The sequence below is a fragment of the Euprymna scolopes genome, chromosome 6 (genome assembly GCF_053919585.1).
Source record: "Euprymna scolopes isolate OS-2025 chromosome 6, ASM5391958v1, whole genome shotgun sequence".
Classification (NCBI taxonomy): domain Eukaryota; kingdom Metazoa; phylum Mollusca; class Cephalopoda; order Sepiida; family Sepiolidae; genus Euprymna; species Euprymna scolopes.
The window spans coordinates 78,569,194-78,586,406 of NC_136487.1; the positions used below are offsets into that span (position 1 = coordinate 78,569,194).

At 33.6% G+C, this 17,213-nt stretch overlaps 1 protein-coding gene across 1 annotated transcript in view; it reads right to left on the minus strand.

The window, feature by feature from the left end:
• Positions 1–1,333: 1,333 nt before the first annotated feature.
• The window catches only part of LOC145277718 (fasciclin-2-like), a 674,167-nt gene continuing 658,287 nt past the window's right edge, over positions 1,334–17,213 (minus strand). The window contains exons 7-8 of the mRNA XM_080129418.1: positions 17,149–17,213; positions 1,334–2,640 (exon numbers count right to left, since the gene is read on the minus strand). The exon at positions 17,149–17,213 is cut by the window's right edge and continues 73 nt beyond it. Of these exons, the coding sequence (XP_079985544.1) occupies positions 2,621–2,640; positions 17,149–17,213 (85 nt within the window). The 3' untranslated portion in view covers positions 1,334–2,620. The remainder of the gene's footprint in view (positions 2,641–17,148) is intronic.

Here is a 17,213-nt window from a genome sequence, read left to right on the forward strand (position 1 = left end):
TTACATATGAAATATGCCGCTGTGGAATTTCCACATGTCTCACTAGTATTCATAAATTTTCAAATCTTAATAAAGATGTATTTATATCTTTAACAAAAAACCACTAACAATAGAAATGCTGACATAACATTATCATCCAAACTAAGTTATACCCGTTTTATTTAATTAAATCACAAGTTACTGATTACAATTTCAGTCCCCTAGATCCTCGATAACTAATGAGGGTTTGTCACCAGTCTTTCTCAAGTGCCTGTTTCTCCTCCCTAGATAGATAATAAAAGATATTTATTGTGATGTATACGTTTTCTTTGTTTGATGTTAGTTGTAAATTAAATGGGTATGTGAACAACTTTTGTATCAATGTGAGAATATTAAGAGGCGAAATATTTTCTTTCATTTTCTTTCTTTGAAGATTGTAATGCTGGGTATGGGGCAGTCAAACCCGCTGCCAACATTGCCCTGCTTTTTATTGAGACCAACCGAGAGCTCTTTTTATTATCCTCGTTGTTCCGTTAAGTGCAATTATATGGATGTCTTTTGCACTTGGTTCACTAGGAATATTAATTAGAAATATGAGTATGCGTGTATTCATGTTCAAGAAGATGTATGTGTAATATTTTGAATTCTCTTAAGAATGTGTATTCCATGTGCGCGGTTGTTACCGATATAATGCGTACGCTTTTGTGGGTGGAGATTACTATATAATGAATTCGTTTAGCTTCTGGTTGAGAAAGATGTCATAAAAGTTCAGTGTCAATCTGTCTAGACTGCCAGAGAATGAGTTTTTCCTTCTACAATTCATAACTTTTCATAGATGGATGTATGCAGAGAACACATACACACACACACACAAACACACACACACACAACGACACACATATACACACATATATACTTTTGTGTGCGCGTGTGTGCGCGTGTGTGCTTTTTATTTTTTTATTTATTTATTTTTTTTACATCTTCACCCTAAACAAGGCACGGTGCCACTTTGATGTATGGGAAGTACTATCAAGGACATGAGTTTCAGAGATACTATGTAGGGAGTTGAGCAGCAAGATATCTGTTTGAATTACACTTGATCTTACGCATGCCAGTACAGTTTTGAAAGTATGAAAACCGGAAGGGAATTCCAAAGTATAGCAGTTCTGGGGAAGAAACTATTAAGGTGGAAGGCTTTCTTACATCTGGTATAGAGAATAAAAACGGAAAAAAGGAACCATTTTTATATGCTCATCAACGTTTCGTTCTTATTTCAATACTTTCTCAAGATGATTAATTTAAAAAAAAAGTACAATACATTAAACACACACACACACACACACACACATATATATATATATATATATATATATATATATATATATATATATATATATATATAATTTTGCGATAATGGAAAATAGTCGATAATTGTTTTTTTTAAATTGTGATGCGAATATGACGTGAAAAATTAATTTATTCTTTTGTAGAACGGATAAGAAGCATAAAAGAAACAAAATATTTTATTCACGTCATAAACGCACCAAATATTTCCAAATACTGCACTTGTATGCTATGTATTTTAAAATCGATCGTCTTGATGATGTTTTGAAATAAAGATTAATAATGAATAATTTTGTTTCTGCCTTTTTCCGTTTCCCTCATATACGAACCCTATTTTCCCTTCTCATCAATATATATATATATATATATATATATATATATATATATATATATATATATATATATATATATATATACATCGGATCAATGCAGTTGAAATTGCGTACCTTGTTTCACCATTATATATCAAATTGCTTTCAAATTGCTATCCGTTACATCGCTGCATTGTGTTTCTTCCTACATACTGAACTTTCTTTTATATTTTATATACGCGTTACTCATCGCTTCCAGCAAACTACAATAACTTCTTATATATATATATATATATATATATATATATATATATATATATGTATATATATATATATATGTATATATATATATGTATATATATATATATATATATACATTTTACTGGCAACACTTTATTTCGGTTTCATGTGACATCCGATCATCAGAAATTATATAGTGTTTTAGTTGTTATTTTAAGAATAATTTTATTCATTTAATTAGTATGTTTGTTAAAATGTCTAAAGACTGTATATCTTTTACATTTATCGTTTTACCTATTGGCTACCCTGTGAAACTGCAATAAAATGCTATGATAAGGCAACATTATAACTTTTATCTATATCAATTTCTAACTAATAACATATAGATGCATTCGTCTGTGGTATTTCTAATTTGTTAAATGAGCTTCGGTCAAATTTTATCTAGTCGATGTATCCATATATCAAGAGTTATTATTGGAACAGTATATAAATGTTCGTCGAGTACAGTTAATTTGTGTAAAATTAAACATGTATCTAACGAAATCTATATAAAGATTATCACCTTGTTGTTACTCCTGCTTTAGCTAATATTCTTTTGGCACTATTTTCATGTGAATCTTGTGAAGTTGTATGCAACGTAAAAAGCAGCCATTTTGATTGTGTGTTCGTGATTTAGATTCAAAACGGATGCATCCTCCAAATGACACATCCGTTTCCTGGTTGATTGAGGTGACAGCCTCGATGCCTTAGTTGATACTTGGATTATCTGAAAATAGAAAAAAAGATAAAGACATGTGTTATAATGATAAATGCAATTCGTGTAGTCATACGTTTATGCAAAGTCATACGCTGGCAGAAATAAGTTTATTCAATACTAAATAAGCCACCCGACTTTGCCTGGTCGTAAAATACGCATACATATTTTATTTTAATTGATACAGAAACCGAGACATGTGCAGGCTAGTATAATGTTTTTTCTAAACAGTTCATTTTTTTCAACTCAAGAAAATACCCGAGCCGAGATCGCAACCAAACCTAAAACAGGTAGTCAAGTACGATAACCATTAGGACATGAGAAAGCTTGATAACTAAAATTAAAAAAATTAATAAACTACTACATTTATTAATTTACTAACAATTTAAACGAGGAATTGTAATAAAGAAAATCTTACGTAGATGGATTTTCAAAGTAAGTTACTTTTGATCACTAATTAGCAGAAATCTGAAAATATGTGAGAACTATTTTGTGAACTAAAAGGCATTTCAATAGAAAAGAATATATAAATGAAATTTAAAAATCAACAACAACAAAAAGTCTTAATAAATAAATTAAACCATTAAAATAAATCAATTACGTAATCAATGAAGTTCAATTCCACAAGGAAGAAGATTGAATCTAATGTCTAAATAGATTATACAAAAATCCACAAGTTCAATTAAATTAATTTTATTTTTATTTTCCTTAAAGCGCTAGGTTTGCAAGGAGTTAAAAAGTAATTAACATTTGATAAATATTTATTACCGACAGACATGTTTGGTTCATGTTCATGGCACTCATCAGTGCAGCTATACATAATTATCGCCAGTCAAATATAATCTGTAGATCTGATTTTTTTTTTTACAAAGGCATCACCACATTATCAAGGCCCAGAGGCCACTCAAGGATAAGGGTTAAAGAGTGTACAGTAGAAATTGGTCAATATAGTAATCATTAGTAATGAAAATTTGGTAAATTTAATAACTTATATGGAACGGCTCATCAAGAACTTATTTACTTTAGACTTGAACACAACCATATTGTAGTCAGCCGGAAAGCAGGAAAACGGAAGACAATTCCACAGGTGTGCAGTTCTAAGAAAGAAGCTTTGTTCATGGAATCTACGTTTAGGTTTAGGCACAGATAAAGAGTGGGGAAATTATTGATAGTGTTTACAGCTAGACGAGTGTTTCTTGTGAAAGTTTGGGATGTACATAGATCAATATACACTTGAAAAGAGTTTAAGATGAATATGTTTTAATAAATATACTCAGTTGCTCTAATTTAAAATCCATGTGGATTGATCAATAACGGTTGATTTTAAGGAAGGAGAGGAAGTGGGATAGTTTAATTAGAGCATAACTGACAAGGAAAAATGGAAGAGAATCCGAGCGAAAACATCAGTAAATAATTTATTTCAATCTTATTAAACAGGTTCGTCAGAGGCAGTGTACCCTTGGTCTGAAGAAACTGCATAATTCTTCGAGACATGGCTATTTCCGTAATCTGAATATCTTCATATAATAATATTAAATATAATGATATAATATTTGTAATGGTCATTTACATATGTTCCACGAATTAAAAAAAAAAAAAGCAACCGTATCATGTTTCCGCGATGACATTGGTTTTGATCGAGACCAAGTATCTTCATCCGAGCAGGGTCTACATCGCTTTATTTGAATTCAAAAAATATTCTCAAGACTGGGTGTATGGATCACTCTTACTTATAAAACAATTTAATAGGATAAGCAAGCATTAAGATGTGATAATACTATAATAATATACAATCGACAATACAATCGATAATATAAAGAGACACAAAGGAGGAATGAAAATATGTAAACGGGATATATATATATATATATATATATATATGATAAAATTTTACCTTTCACCAGACTATTCATTCACGTGAAATCGATTTTTCTTCATCATATTCCCTCTGCTTCACTTTTTGTTATCAAGTAAGATATTTGACTTACTTGCAGTTTCATCAAATACTTTTGTATGCAAAATTGATCCCGCATTTTGCTAATTCCCACCCTCTGATGAGAAGGAAAGTATTTCTTCGAAACTCCGCGGATTAAGGACTATCCATTTATTAAGTGTTTCCTTTTCAGATTAAATATGTTTTTAAATCTTTTTCCAATTGTTTTTTCAACATGTTTTATTAACTATTTGCTCTTATATATATATATATATATATATATATATATATATATATATATATATATATATTCAATTACTTACAATCTTATAAAAAAAACACCGTCTTGTGCAGCGAACTTTTGCACAGCTTTTTTTTTTTTTCAATCCTGAATTGTGTTCACTCGTTATTTCATTTAAAGATCTTGGCGACTGTTCATGTTCGGTTGAGAAGGCCTTCCCTCTGTAAACAGAAGGGATGCCTTTTGGTTCGAGCATGATTAGTCTCTAGCATCTTCGAGTAATATAACGTTGCTGTATTTAAATCGCTTTCCCCCATGTTTTTCTCCGTACATAACGCAACGCAATGTGATTTTATTAGTACATATTTACGATTCCCATTCGCTTTTTTCTCTCCAAAACAAATCCCTCGATACAGCTTTGATAAAACGAGAGTGAAACCGGTCAGCTGACTTCCCCATTTTTTTCTCTTCTCCTCACCCCGTTAATTTTATTTTAAACGTTAACTTTATTTTAAACGTTTTTAATTATGAATTTAAGTTTACCATTTATGATTGTGGTATATAAATTTTTTACCCCTCAAAGAATCATTATATATATATATATATATATATATATATATACATATATATATATAAATATATATATATATATATATATGTATGTATATATATATATATATTGTGTGTGTGTGTGTGTGGATGTGTGGATGTGCGTGCGCGTATGTAAATATATACGTGTATATATTTGTATGTGTTTGTGCCTGTGTTATGTTTCTATTCGAAAAATTGTTTACTAGATTACGACCTAGGAAGTTGACAGTTAATAAAAATGATCACTTCCTCTGTAGATTGTCGCATGGTGGCTTATACATGGTGAAACGATAAAGTGGTCGCCTGAAATAAAAAAAAAAAACACTGCAGTTTATCTTAAAGATTCTATTGAAAAAAAAATCAATTCGGGTAACTTCATTATGTAGTAGAGCTGACATCTATTCAATGTTGCCGCATTCACCCTCAATTACTGCCTCGATACGGATCCGGAACTGGAAGCATGCCGGCGGGATATCATCGAATACTGGGCGGATGTAGGCGATCAGGCTGGGTTTGTGGTTGTGAGAGGTCATGTTTGGTGATGTTCTCGACGTATGACCAATAGTTCAGCGGGTTCAGGTCGAGGGGTAAAGGGGCCATGAGGGAAAGTTACAAAGTCGCATTACTCCTTCTGAAGCCAAGCCTGTGTCACTTTGAACTTGTGGGCCGACTTTGAAGATGTGGGGTGGCATGATGTGGCCCTCACTTTAAACCACACTAAAGATCATAACCGTTGTCGGAAACTTCATTGAGCTGTGCTGTCAAGCGTTGACCGTCCGGATGTTGATTTGGAGGATGCTGGTAATGGTCCTGTTGTCATAACTTGAATCAGTAGAGAGCATGAGTAGTACAGTGGCGCATCTCAGATTTCGCTCGTTAAACATTGTCTCATTTTCAGACATGATAGAAGGTTCTTATGGCTTTTGAGATTTGTACATAACTGACCAACTATTAGATGGTCTGCAACAAAAAAATAAAATTGGTTTTCATCAAAGGGAAATGGAATAATGTTGTCTTTTCTAGGGCGATAATTTTATCGTACCACCCTGTTTTTATTTGTTTTGGGGCTAGGACAACAGCGTGTTCTTTTTTATTGTTTTGACTCTCAAGCGTGTATCCGTTGATGTCTTATATGCTTTTATATAGAGTGATGTGGTTCTCAATTAATTGTGTCTAACTGTGTCGGATATATACCCGAGAGTCATGACAATGAAAGAATATTGCGAGTTCATAGCCCTAGTTATGATATCCTTCCCAGTGAAGAATGGATTCCTTAATTAGCTTTTTTTTACATTTTAATTTTCTTCTTCATTTATATTTATAGAAAATCTCTCCAGACAAGGCATGACACCATTTGAAACAAGGAGCTAAAAATAATAGTTTCAATCGACAAGTGTTATGCGGATCAATTTCGTCTAAAAAAAAAACACCAATTTTTCTCCTTAATCAAAGACTAACCGCTCATAGAATATAGGAATTCAAGGAGAAAATATGGAAAGTAGGGTTTACGAGGATAGCGAAAGTAAAACCGAGGTTCACTTATTATTATATGTGATATAGTAGAGCGTATGAATAAAAATGGAAACCATCTCTATTGATCTTTGACTTTATAGAATAATGTATTGAAGCGAAAACTTTCCGCATTTCAACTGCGATTTTACATATTTTTAGCCAAGTCAGCGTAATTCGACGTCTTCAGAAAGCCGACCACTTGAGATTGTTGAAAGGCTCCCCGAGGAAACATGAAATTGTTCCTGCCACTTAATACTGTTTAACCTCTGGTTGCAATTATATTTAAACCATTGTTAAAAACATCAAATTGTGAAGTAAATTCTCAGATCTTCAGCGGATTTTCACGATCTAAAACCATTGTAAAAATGTTTATATTAGATTGGTTGATTATTATTCTGACGTTTGTTGGCTTGCTTGTTTTTATAATCTCTGCATAATTCATGCAAACCTCATTGGCGTTTGTTTTATTATCGAACAGTAGAGGTTATATAACGAGAAAGTGTTGAAGGAGATGCACAAATAAGAAAGAAAGAAAGGAAGAAAAGCACCAGGAAAAGAAAGTATATAAAAAAAGGCGTAAGAACATCGACGACGAAATTCAAACGGGAAACATTTGAAGAAAAAACAAACGAGAAATTGGTACGAATCATTTCGAGAAAAAGAATTGGTTAAGAAAAAGGAAAAGAATAGAAACTAGTAAAAGATGGGGTGGCGAACAACTGGGAGAAACACGGAGAAGAAAGAAAAAGAAACTGAAGGAGTATCAGTAGTAAAAGTAGAAGGAATTAAAGAAGAAAATGAATTAAAAAAAAGTTATCTATATATTAATACGATATATGTGTTCTTTTCTGTGTCAGGCTTACATCCGGGTCGTTTAATTGTTATGTTCTTTTATTTCTTGTCATAAATAATTTTACCAAGAATTCTTCATAAGTTTTGGTTTCGGTTTCGATTACGACTGAAGAAACTCAAGTTATATATATATATATATATATATATATATATATATATATATATATATATTTCATAAGTATTTATTTCAGTTTCGATTCAAGCTAATGCACCCAAGTCATATGGATATATTTTTTTATTTTATAAATCACAACTCTATAATATATAAAAATCGATAGAACATTAACTCTATAATAATATATACGAAATCTGCAAGAATTAAAATATCATATTTAAGCGTACTTTACGACCGAACTTTACCGGGCGTTCATGCTAGCTTAGATAAAAACTTTTGCAGTTTTAACAAAAAAGCTACAACAATATCAAAGCGTCTCCATTTACAATGGACATCTACAGAATGACAACATCAATATATTACATATGAATAAATCCTATGTGGAATTTCCCCAGATCCCGCTAGTATAAATAATTATGCTAATAAAAATAATAATGATAATACAAATATTAATAATAATGATAATGATAATGAACAAATAATGATAATAATATTAATAATAATAGTAATAATAATATTAATTATGATAAAAATAATACTACTAATAATATAAATAATAATAATATAAAATAATAATAATATTACTAATACTATAAATACTAATATCATAAATAATAATATAAATAATAAGATTAATAATAATATAAATAATAATAACAATAATAATGATAAATAAAATAATATAAACGATAATATTAACAACAACGTTAATAATAATAATAACATAAAAATGATAATAATATATATAATAATAACCTAAATAATTATAATAATAATAATAATAATAATAATAATAATAATAATAAGAAGAAGAAGAAGAAGAAGAATACATTAAAGAAGAGTTGCAAAGAAGAAACCGAAGAAGGAAAGGTAAAATTATATTAAAAACAAACTAAAAAGTAAAGCAAGAAATTGCAAAATAAAAGAAATCGAAGACGAAAAGATGAAATACTACTACTACTACTACTACTACTACTACTACTGCTGCTGCTACTACTACTACTACTACGATTGAATGCGAGAAATCAATGGAAAAAGACTGTTGATATTATGAATTTTTATTTGGAATGTTTCTCGAAAAGATGTGACGTATTGGCAATTTGAAGAGACTTGCTTTCATCCAAACTCCAGAGAACATCACCGATTATTTTCGTTGAGATATCTTTGATATTGATCTTTGTGAGAACTCCTAGTCAGTACACATAATAGGAATACCTCAGGAGAAAAAGAAATCTCCTGTAAACAAATTATATAGCAAAACACTAATAAAATGTATAACTACATGGGCAGGATTACTAGTAAGATACTTTGGACGGTTCAGGAAGGGGATTAAAGAAGGACTGAGACAGTTCGATCAGTAGACCAGGAAACTCAGGACCATGCACAATGCACTACCCCAAAAAGACGATATTGGCCCACTATGTGAAAAAGAAAGACGGTGGGAGAGGACCGGTTTGTATAGGAGACTGTGTGAATGACACCAAAGAAAGAACTACAAAAATAAATAATGCAGAAAGCTGGAAGGATAATTATGGCGGCGAGAGACACTGACAAAATCAACAAAACAGAAAACAGAGAGACAAAGGATAAGACAAGAAAAATAATCGAAAGGAAAAAAAAACTACACCGAAAATTCGTAAGGATGACAAAGGATGAGAATAACGAAATATTTGAACCTGGATGCGAAAAGGACACCTAAACCGAGAAACTGAATTCCTAATAACTGCCGCATAAGATAAACCAATAAAAACAAACCACATCAAAGCAAAGATCGACAAAATATAAGAAAACAGCGAATGTAGACTCTGTGGACGAAGCGACCAAACGATAAACCATATAGTAAGCTGATGCAGCAAATAAGTTCCAAATGAATAAGGAATAGGCACGCACAAGTGGGGAGGGTAGTGCACTGAGAATTATGCAAACAACCAATTGGAACAAGCATAAGCCGGTAACAGTACCTGTAAACAAAAATCACAAAATTCTATGGGACATGGACATACAAAGAAACAGACCCAATCCAAGCAAAAAAAAAACCGGATGTCGTAATAAATTTACAAGAAAGAAAAGTCCTGTCAGATCGTAAGTGTTGCTGTTACAGCTGACCACATGATGAATATCAAAGAAAAGGAGAAACGGATCAAATACACAAATCTAGCCAGAGAACTAAAAGGGATATGGATGATGAAGAAAATCAGGATAATACCTATAATAGTAGGAGCATTAGAAACAATTCCGAAAAGCCTTGAAAAAAAGAATAGGAGAAATGGGAATCGGAGGAATGGCTGGAAAAATACAACGAATAACAATAATGTAAACAGCTGAAATATTAAGGAAAACTCTGTAATGCGGAGATTAACACACATGAACTGCATGCGCGGGGCAGACAACTAGAGGCAAAACATGAAGAAGCGTTACATGCAACCAAGAACATTGAAGCTGCATGTCTACAAGTTCGTTATCCCACACCCCCCTTCCATTGCCCCATCATCGGCCCCCCCGGAAAGGTGATGCCAAATGGTCGAGAAGGGCAAAGTAGGATTGAAAGAGCGAGGAGGGAGCAGTGACCAGGCCTCCGCTAGACAAGTGGAAAGAGAACTATGACCTTGGGTAGGCTTATTGCCACTCGAATTCTAGTAGGTGCCAATAGCCGCTGCCAGCATAAAATCAATGGAAAGAAGCTGTTGCGATAACGCACATTTATCTGCAAATATTACCGAAGGCGGTGGAGAGTACTAAAAATCTGGGGGGGATTTTTTTTACTCAGCTTTCAGGGAACACCACAGGGTGTTTTCAAGGAGAGGTCTTTGATGACCTGTGTGAAAGCTCCTTTTGAGCAAATAATAATAATGTATGGAAAATATCTCTTAATTTCAAGGACATTCCAACTGGTTTTGTTTTTACTTTTATTGCCTTTTTAATAATATTTGCTTGTTTTAAACTTGCCACGAAACTAAGTGCTCCATATACCACCACGCCCCCACCCCAAAAGTTGCAATTTTCGTTCTATATAATTGTTTAACGACTGTTCTCATCACTAGAACGAGATAGGAGAAATTCTTTAAACCACGTGACCGAAAACTCGCGCAATCGCCCCTCTCTTTTTCCTCTCTGTCTTGTTTTCTCTCTCTCCTTCTCTCTCTCTCTCATTCTCTCTCTCTCTCTCTTTCGTGAACACACCTCACTATATAGGGTCTGTAACACTACCTGCTTTAATGCTTTGAAAAGGGTCTTTGCAAAAATTATGTCTTGGAGACAAGATATGATCAGGTAAATATTAAATATTACTTGTTGTCGGGGGAATGTTAGTTTTTTAATGCCGCCTGTTTAAGGTGACTGTCTGCAGATTATTGTATGGAAAATATTTCTTAATTGCAGGCCAATCCCATTGGCTTTGATTTTCGTTACTTTCCCTTATAATAATATTTGCTTACGACAGAGTTTAACAAAGAAAACTGCAGAAATATCATGGACAATCATAAGATGTGGAAACTAACACCACACGTGAACTACACACACAAACTGGACATAGAAATGGCTACAGATGTAAAACACAAAGGAACATTACAGGAAACTGCATAATTGTAAGATATCGTTCCCCTTTTTTTCCCCCGTGAGTTTCACCATAAACGGGCACTACACAAAATAATAAGGATGGAAAGACCGAGGACAGAAAGCCATGGCCAGACCTCCGTTGTCTGAGTGCAAAGAGGGCGGGGACCTTGGGAAGGGATTTTGCCACTCAAATTCCAGTAAAAACTAATATTCGCCTCCAACGAGAAATCATTGATAAGTGGCTGTTTCGACAGAACAAATTCTTTTGCAAAAGTTATCGAAAGGACCTGAAGATAAAGGAAAAAGAGGAAATAGAAAGTATAAGAGAAACATGAATGAAAATAAAATCAAAGCAAAAAAAAAAAAAAAACGAAGACAAAAATAAAAATGAGTAACAAATAAGAAATAAAAGAAAGATAAAATGACAAAGGAAAGAAAAGAGAAATATAAGAAAGCGGAAAGAAATAAAGCTAACAACGTAAAAGAGACAACGACAAATCAAGATTACAAAATAAAGTAGAGAGAATAGTAAAATGAAGAAGAAGAAAAGAAGAAAAGAAAAAGGAGGAGGAGGAGGAGGACTCGCACTATTGGTGGTTAAAAGTTGTAGTCTTGGAAACTAGATAACAGATGAACGAAGGCGAAAGCAAAAGTACAGGCCGTGAAAATGATACAACGCGGAAGCGATTAGAAAAGTGATAGAAAATAAGGCGAGGAAGACAGAAGAGGGGGAAAAGACGAATAAAAAAGACAAAAGATTAAAGTTAAAGTAAAAAATAAACAATAAACAAACAGAATATTATTATGTGGTGGGACGGTAAAATTGTTCTAGAAAATACGACATGATTCCATTTCCGTTTGATGAAAACTGGGGTTCTCTTCTTTTTTTGCAGACTGTCTACTAATTCAGTTGTGTATAAATCGCAAAGGCTATAGGAGCCTTCTATCATATCTGAAAGTTACACAATGTTCAACGAGCAGGATCGGAGATGTGCCTCTGTACAACTCATGCTCTCTACTGATCCAAGTTATGAAAAAATGACCATAACCAGCACCCTCAAAATGCAAATCCAGACGGTTCAACGCATGAGGGCACTGCTCAACCATGTCTCTGGTGACGGTTATTGTCTTCTGTATAGTTTTCAAGTGAGGATCACATCATACAACCTCACATGTTTAAAGTCGGCTTGAAAGTCAACACTAAAGTCTAACTGGATGTGCTTAAGTGTGTGGTGATCCTCTGGTGCAATTTGGTGGCCGCTGGCAAACCCTCGGTGTGACAGCACGATTCTGCGCAGGCCCACGCGTTCAGGCTTGGCTTCAGAAGGAATACTACGACTTTGTACTCTTCTCTTGCTGTCTCCTTACTCTTCGACCCAAACTCACTGAACTACTTCGTTTTGTCATATGTTTAGAACATCACTAATATGACCTCTCACAACAGTAAAGCGAATCTGATTGCCTCTATTCGGCTTGCAGAAAAGGAATGCTACCAGTTCCGGACTCGTATCGAGGCGGTAATTGAGGCAGATAGTGGCTACATTGAATGGATGTCAGTTCTACTAAGCAATCAAGTTATCTTAATTGATTGTTTTCATAATAAGTTTTTAGAATAAAGCTGTAGTGACGTTTTCTTTAGGGCAGAGACTTTATTGACGAGGATCCAATTATGGTCTTTGGTGATCAAGTGAGGCCCTCATATCTTCGAAGTCGGCTTGAAAATCAACATAAAAGTGTACCTTGGTTGTGCTGAACAGTGTGGTTATCCCATGTTGCAATCAGGTGCCCGATGGTTGACGCTGGGTGTGGCAGCTGGGCTCGGCGCCGACCTATGTCCAAATAGACCCAGGCTTGCCTTCAGAAGGATTCCTACGACTTTGTACCTGTTTCTCACTGGCCTCCTCTTCACCCGGCCTCAACCCGCTGAACTACTTCGTTTGGTCATATGTCGAGAACATCACCAATATCACCTCCTACAACCCGAAAGCAAGCTTGCTAGCAACAACATACTGATTATTACTTGACGTTTCGGACCTGTATCGAGATTGTTTTTTTTTTCTGTAAGGCAATAATTTTATTGTTCCACGATGTATTAGTAGCAGAATAAGCAATGCACGGCATGATTACGTTGACACATCGATCCCTGTTTTATTACCAAAGGTAAGCAACGTAGAGCCTGGTCATAACTAAAATGAGTGACCATTTTTGGAATTCTTGATGCTGCATATGCTCTCCGGTATTTTGGCATGGTTTCCAGTCGTCATTGATCTTCCTTGCCAATGGACTCAAGCAGTTCCGATTCACGAGAGATGTCCATTGGATTGCGCAACTCTAACATTACAATTACACACAGGGATTATCCATTGTCTCTTGAGAAGTCATCGATTAGCAATGTAGTATCAAGACTAGCAAGGTAGTAGTAGTATTAGCAACATTATAGAAATGATAGAAATTTAAAAAATATTATAAAAAAAATAATGAACACAGGCATAAGGATGCCGATGACGACGATGATGCTGATTATAGAAAAGAACCATCTAAAGTGTATCAACTATTAAAAATGGTAACAAATCTCATGGCATCTACATTATCCTGCTTATTTATTACCCATGTGAATTCCAGAGCATTAAGCCACACATTTTGTGTTTTCCGCATAAATCTTCAGCCAATAAAATAATATAAATATTGTAAATATAATGGAAGCGATCGAAAATTTAACAGTGTTCAGGTGACTGGATGCCCCTTCAGAAACCTTAACGAGATTGTTCGTTTAATTGCGTTCCTCTTAGAATGTTTATCATCATTTCAACTTGATTGGATATTGTGTCGATTATTTTAAAGATGATTTAAATCTGTCTTCGACTAAATCTTCTTGTTAATGCTTGCGTTTTAACATAGATCTTTAACTTTTGTAAGTGATACGTTTTATACGTTTTATAAGCTTTATTTTATTTCAGAGGATATTTTATACCAGGGAACTGATATATATATATATATATATATATATATATATATATATATATATATATATATATATATATATATATATATATGCGACAAACAGACAGTCCGCACCTGTAATTTTTCCAAAAAACTGCAAATTTAAGCTAAATTTAATGTAACTGTTTAAACAAATTGCGGGCATTGTTTTTGCCGTCAATATACGCACACACACACACACACACACACACACACACACACATATATATATATATATTTATATATATATTCAGTATAAAAAATCTTTATACAGGGTGAAAATTACTTTATATAAGAAAACCAAAGTGTGCAGATATAACCTATAGGAAATATTTTGAATCAAGTCCTCCCTTGCTGGTATTTTAGAGAATTTGAAACCATAGCAGCAAGTTTAGTCCACCCTCCACGAAGGGCAGATATTTGGGGAAGATATTTAGTAATTAATATGCAAAACCAGTAAAAAAAATGGCTGAAACATTTTATTGCTGTAATATAGTGCCAAAATAAGGCGCAAGATGTGTGAGCTTAAGAGTAAATGTCACAGAGCCAACTACACACATCAGGTCAGTACCTTTCCAACAACTTTTATTTGCTACGTCCTGACCAATATTCGCTGAGATTTGGAACTTATGAAATCATCAAAAAAGTTGATTATATATATATATATATATATATATATATATATATATATATATATATGCATACATATCGTAATGAAATGGATGTAGTTTCTTATCTGACATACGCAATAGAAATCTTTAATCTAATATAACTATCAGTATTTATATATAGTTAGTTTAATCCCAACCGAATAAAAAAGCTCAGTACGCAATAGAGAGTAGAGCTTATTATAAAAGAAAGAAAATCAAGACTGTAAGGAACTTTAAAATCAAAATTTGTTGTTCGACTGAACACTCCCAAAAAACAATTCACATAGTCATTATTTCGCGGAGTTTGTCTTATATATATATATATATATATATATATATATATATATATATATATATATATATATATATATATATATATATATAAGGTAGTTGCCTGTCTAGCCGCACTGATGACTGTGATACAGCGAAACAGTAATGTATGTGGATGACTATATATGTATATATATATGTATATATATATATATGCCCAAATTTGCCTACTTTTGTATAAATAACTTATTTCTCTGTCGGCTCTCATTTACACTTGTCTTCTCTGCCTGCATATTGCATCCGAGACAAGTTTCATTCTTTTTGGATAACAAGCTGAGGTGGTTACTTATTGCAGTTGAGAAACCATTGCAATAAAACATTTGTGACGGACGTCCTGCTCCTCCCATTTATTAGCGTCAGAAATGCACGAATTACATGCTTCTAAATCGAATACTTACACATAATGACATGGTTGAATGAATCTTCGAACGTTAATTTTGTAACAAATCAAGAATTGTCAAATAAAGACCCGTTAACCTTGTTTTATTCGCCATCTGTTTCTTGGCCAATTCATGTCAATTTTTAAATGTTGGTCTGCATACCTCTAATAAGTCATAAATACTCTCCCAACCGGTTTGAAAGCTGGAGTCTCCTGCTCTAAAATAATTCACTATCAGTTAAACTCAGCTTACACTAAAGTACCGATCTCTATTGTTAAACTCTACTGAAGCGACACTCACCCTTGTCAGGTTGAACTGGCTTCCTCCAAATGAGGACTTTCATTGGACTATTAAATTCACAAGCGGTCCCCAGGCGTAGGTATATACACGTTAAGGGATATGACGACGTTAAGGTTTTGCAGCTCTTGCAGGCAGGTGTCGACGTCCATCTACATACAGCGTTTAGTATTCCCAAATAGTCACCAATCTAGTACTGGCCAGGTTCAACGTTGTTAAACGTCGGTGATCCATCGAGAACCAGTATGTCAACGTGATTTTGCCGTAATTCCTAAAGTGTTGTTGATCAATATATGGCCGATTCGATATAATCTAGAACATGCTTTTTATTACCATATTAATTGATGGAAGACTCTGCGTTGAATATCAAGCTGAAGAGACAACTTCGCATCTCGGTTCGAATTTTTCGACTAGCATAATAAGCATCTTCTCTACTGAAGATTACGCAAGGATGGAACATTGTTTGTAACTAGTAATAATAATATATAATATACATCTCACCTGTTTGTTTAAATGCATGTATGTATGTTTGTATATCTGTCTAAACTTTCGAAAAAGGCAACGGATTTTCCCGGGATAAGAATCGTTTCGGAGACCGACCCTTCGGACAACACATATCGAAAATATGGCTAAACACGTTTATTCTTTTACCCTCAACTGGGCATCCCATTTTTTCGATTTACTAGCCTTAATTTAAATATTCGCCACTTCCGGTCTGGGGATGGACGCAACGGGAAATACGTTACTTTTTTTTTTTCACGTTCATTTCTTCCTTCGCTGTACGGCTTCGAGCCTGCCTGCCTATTACCACTGTTTTTTTTTTTTTTGCTCAACAAACACCTTCAAACACTCGAGCAACGCCGAGAACCCAGATTCGTTATATATAATTAGAAGTTTACTATCAGTCATTTTTTATCAAAATAAATAGGACATTAATAAATAAAGTTTTACGAGATTTTGTGTTATAACTTGATACAAAAAATCCGTTTGGCGGACATAAAGCCTTTGTGTGACCAACAAAACACCCACGGGGTGCCCCTCATGAATCAGCCTCACCTATTAAATAGTGCATGAAAGGAACTTACTGTGGACGTGCACTGTAATATCCTTCCGTTTAAATGAACCTATGTGTTCTACTACAGCGATGCAG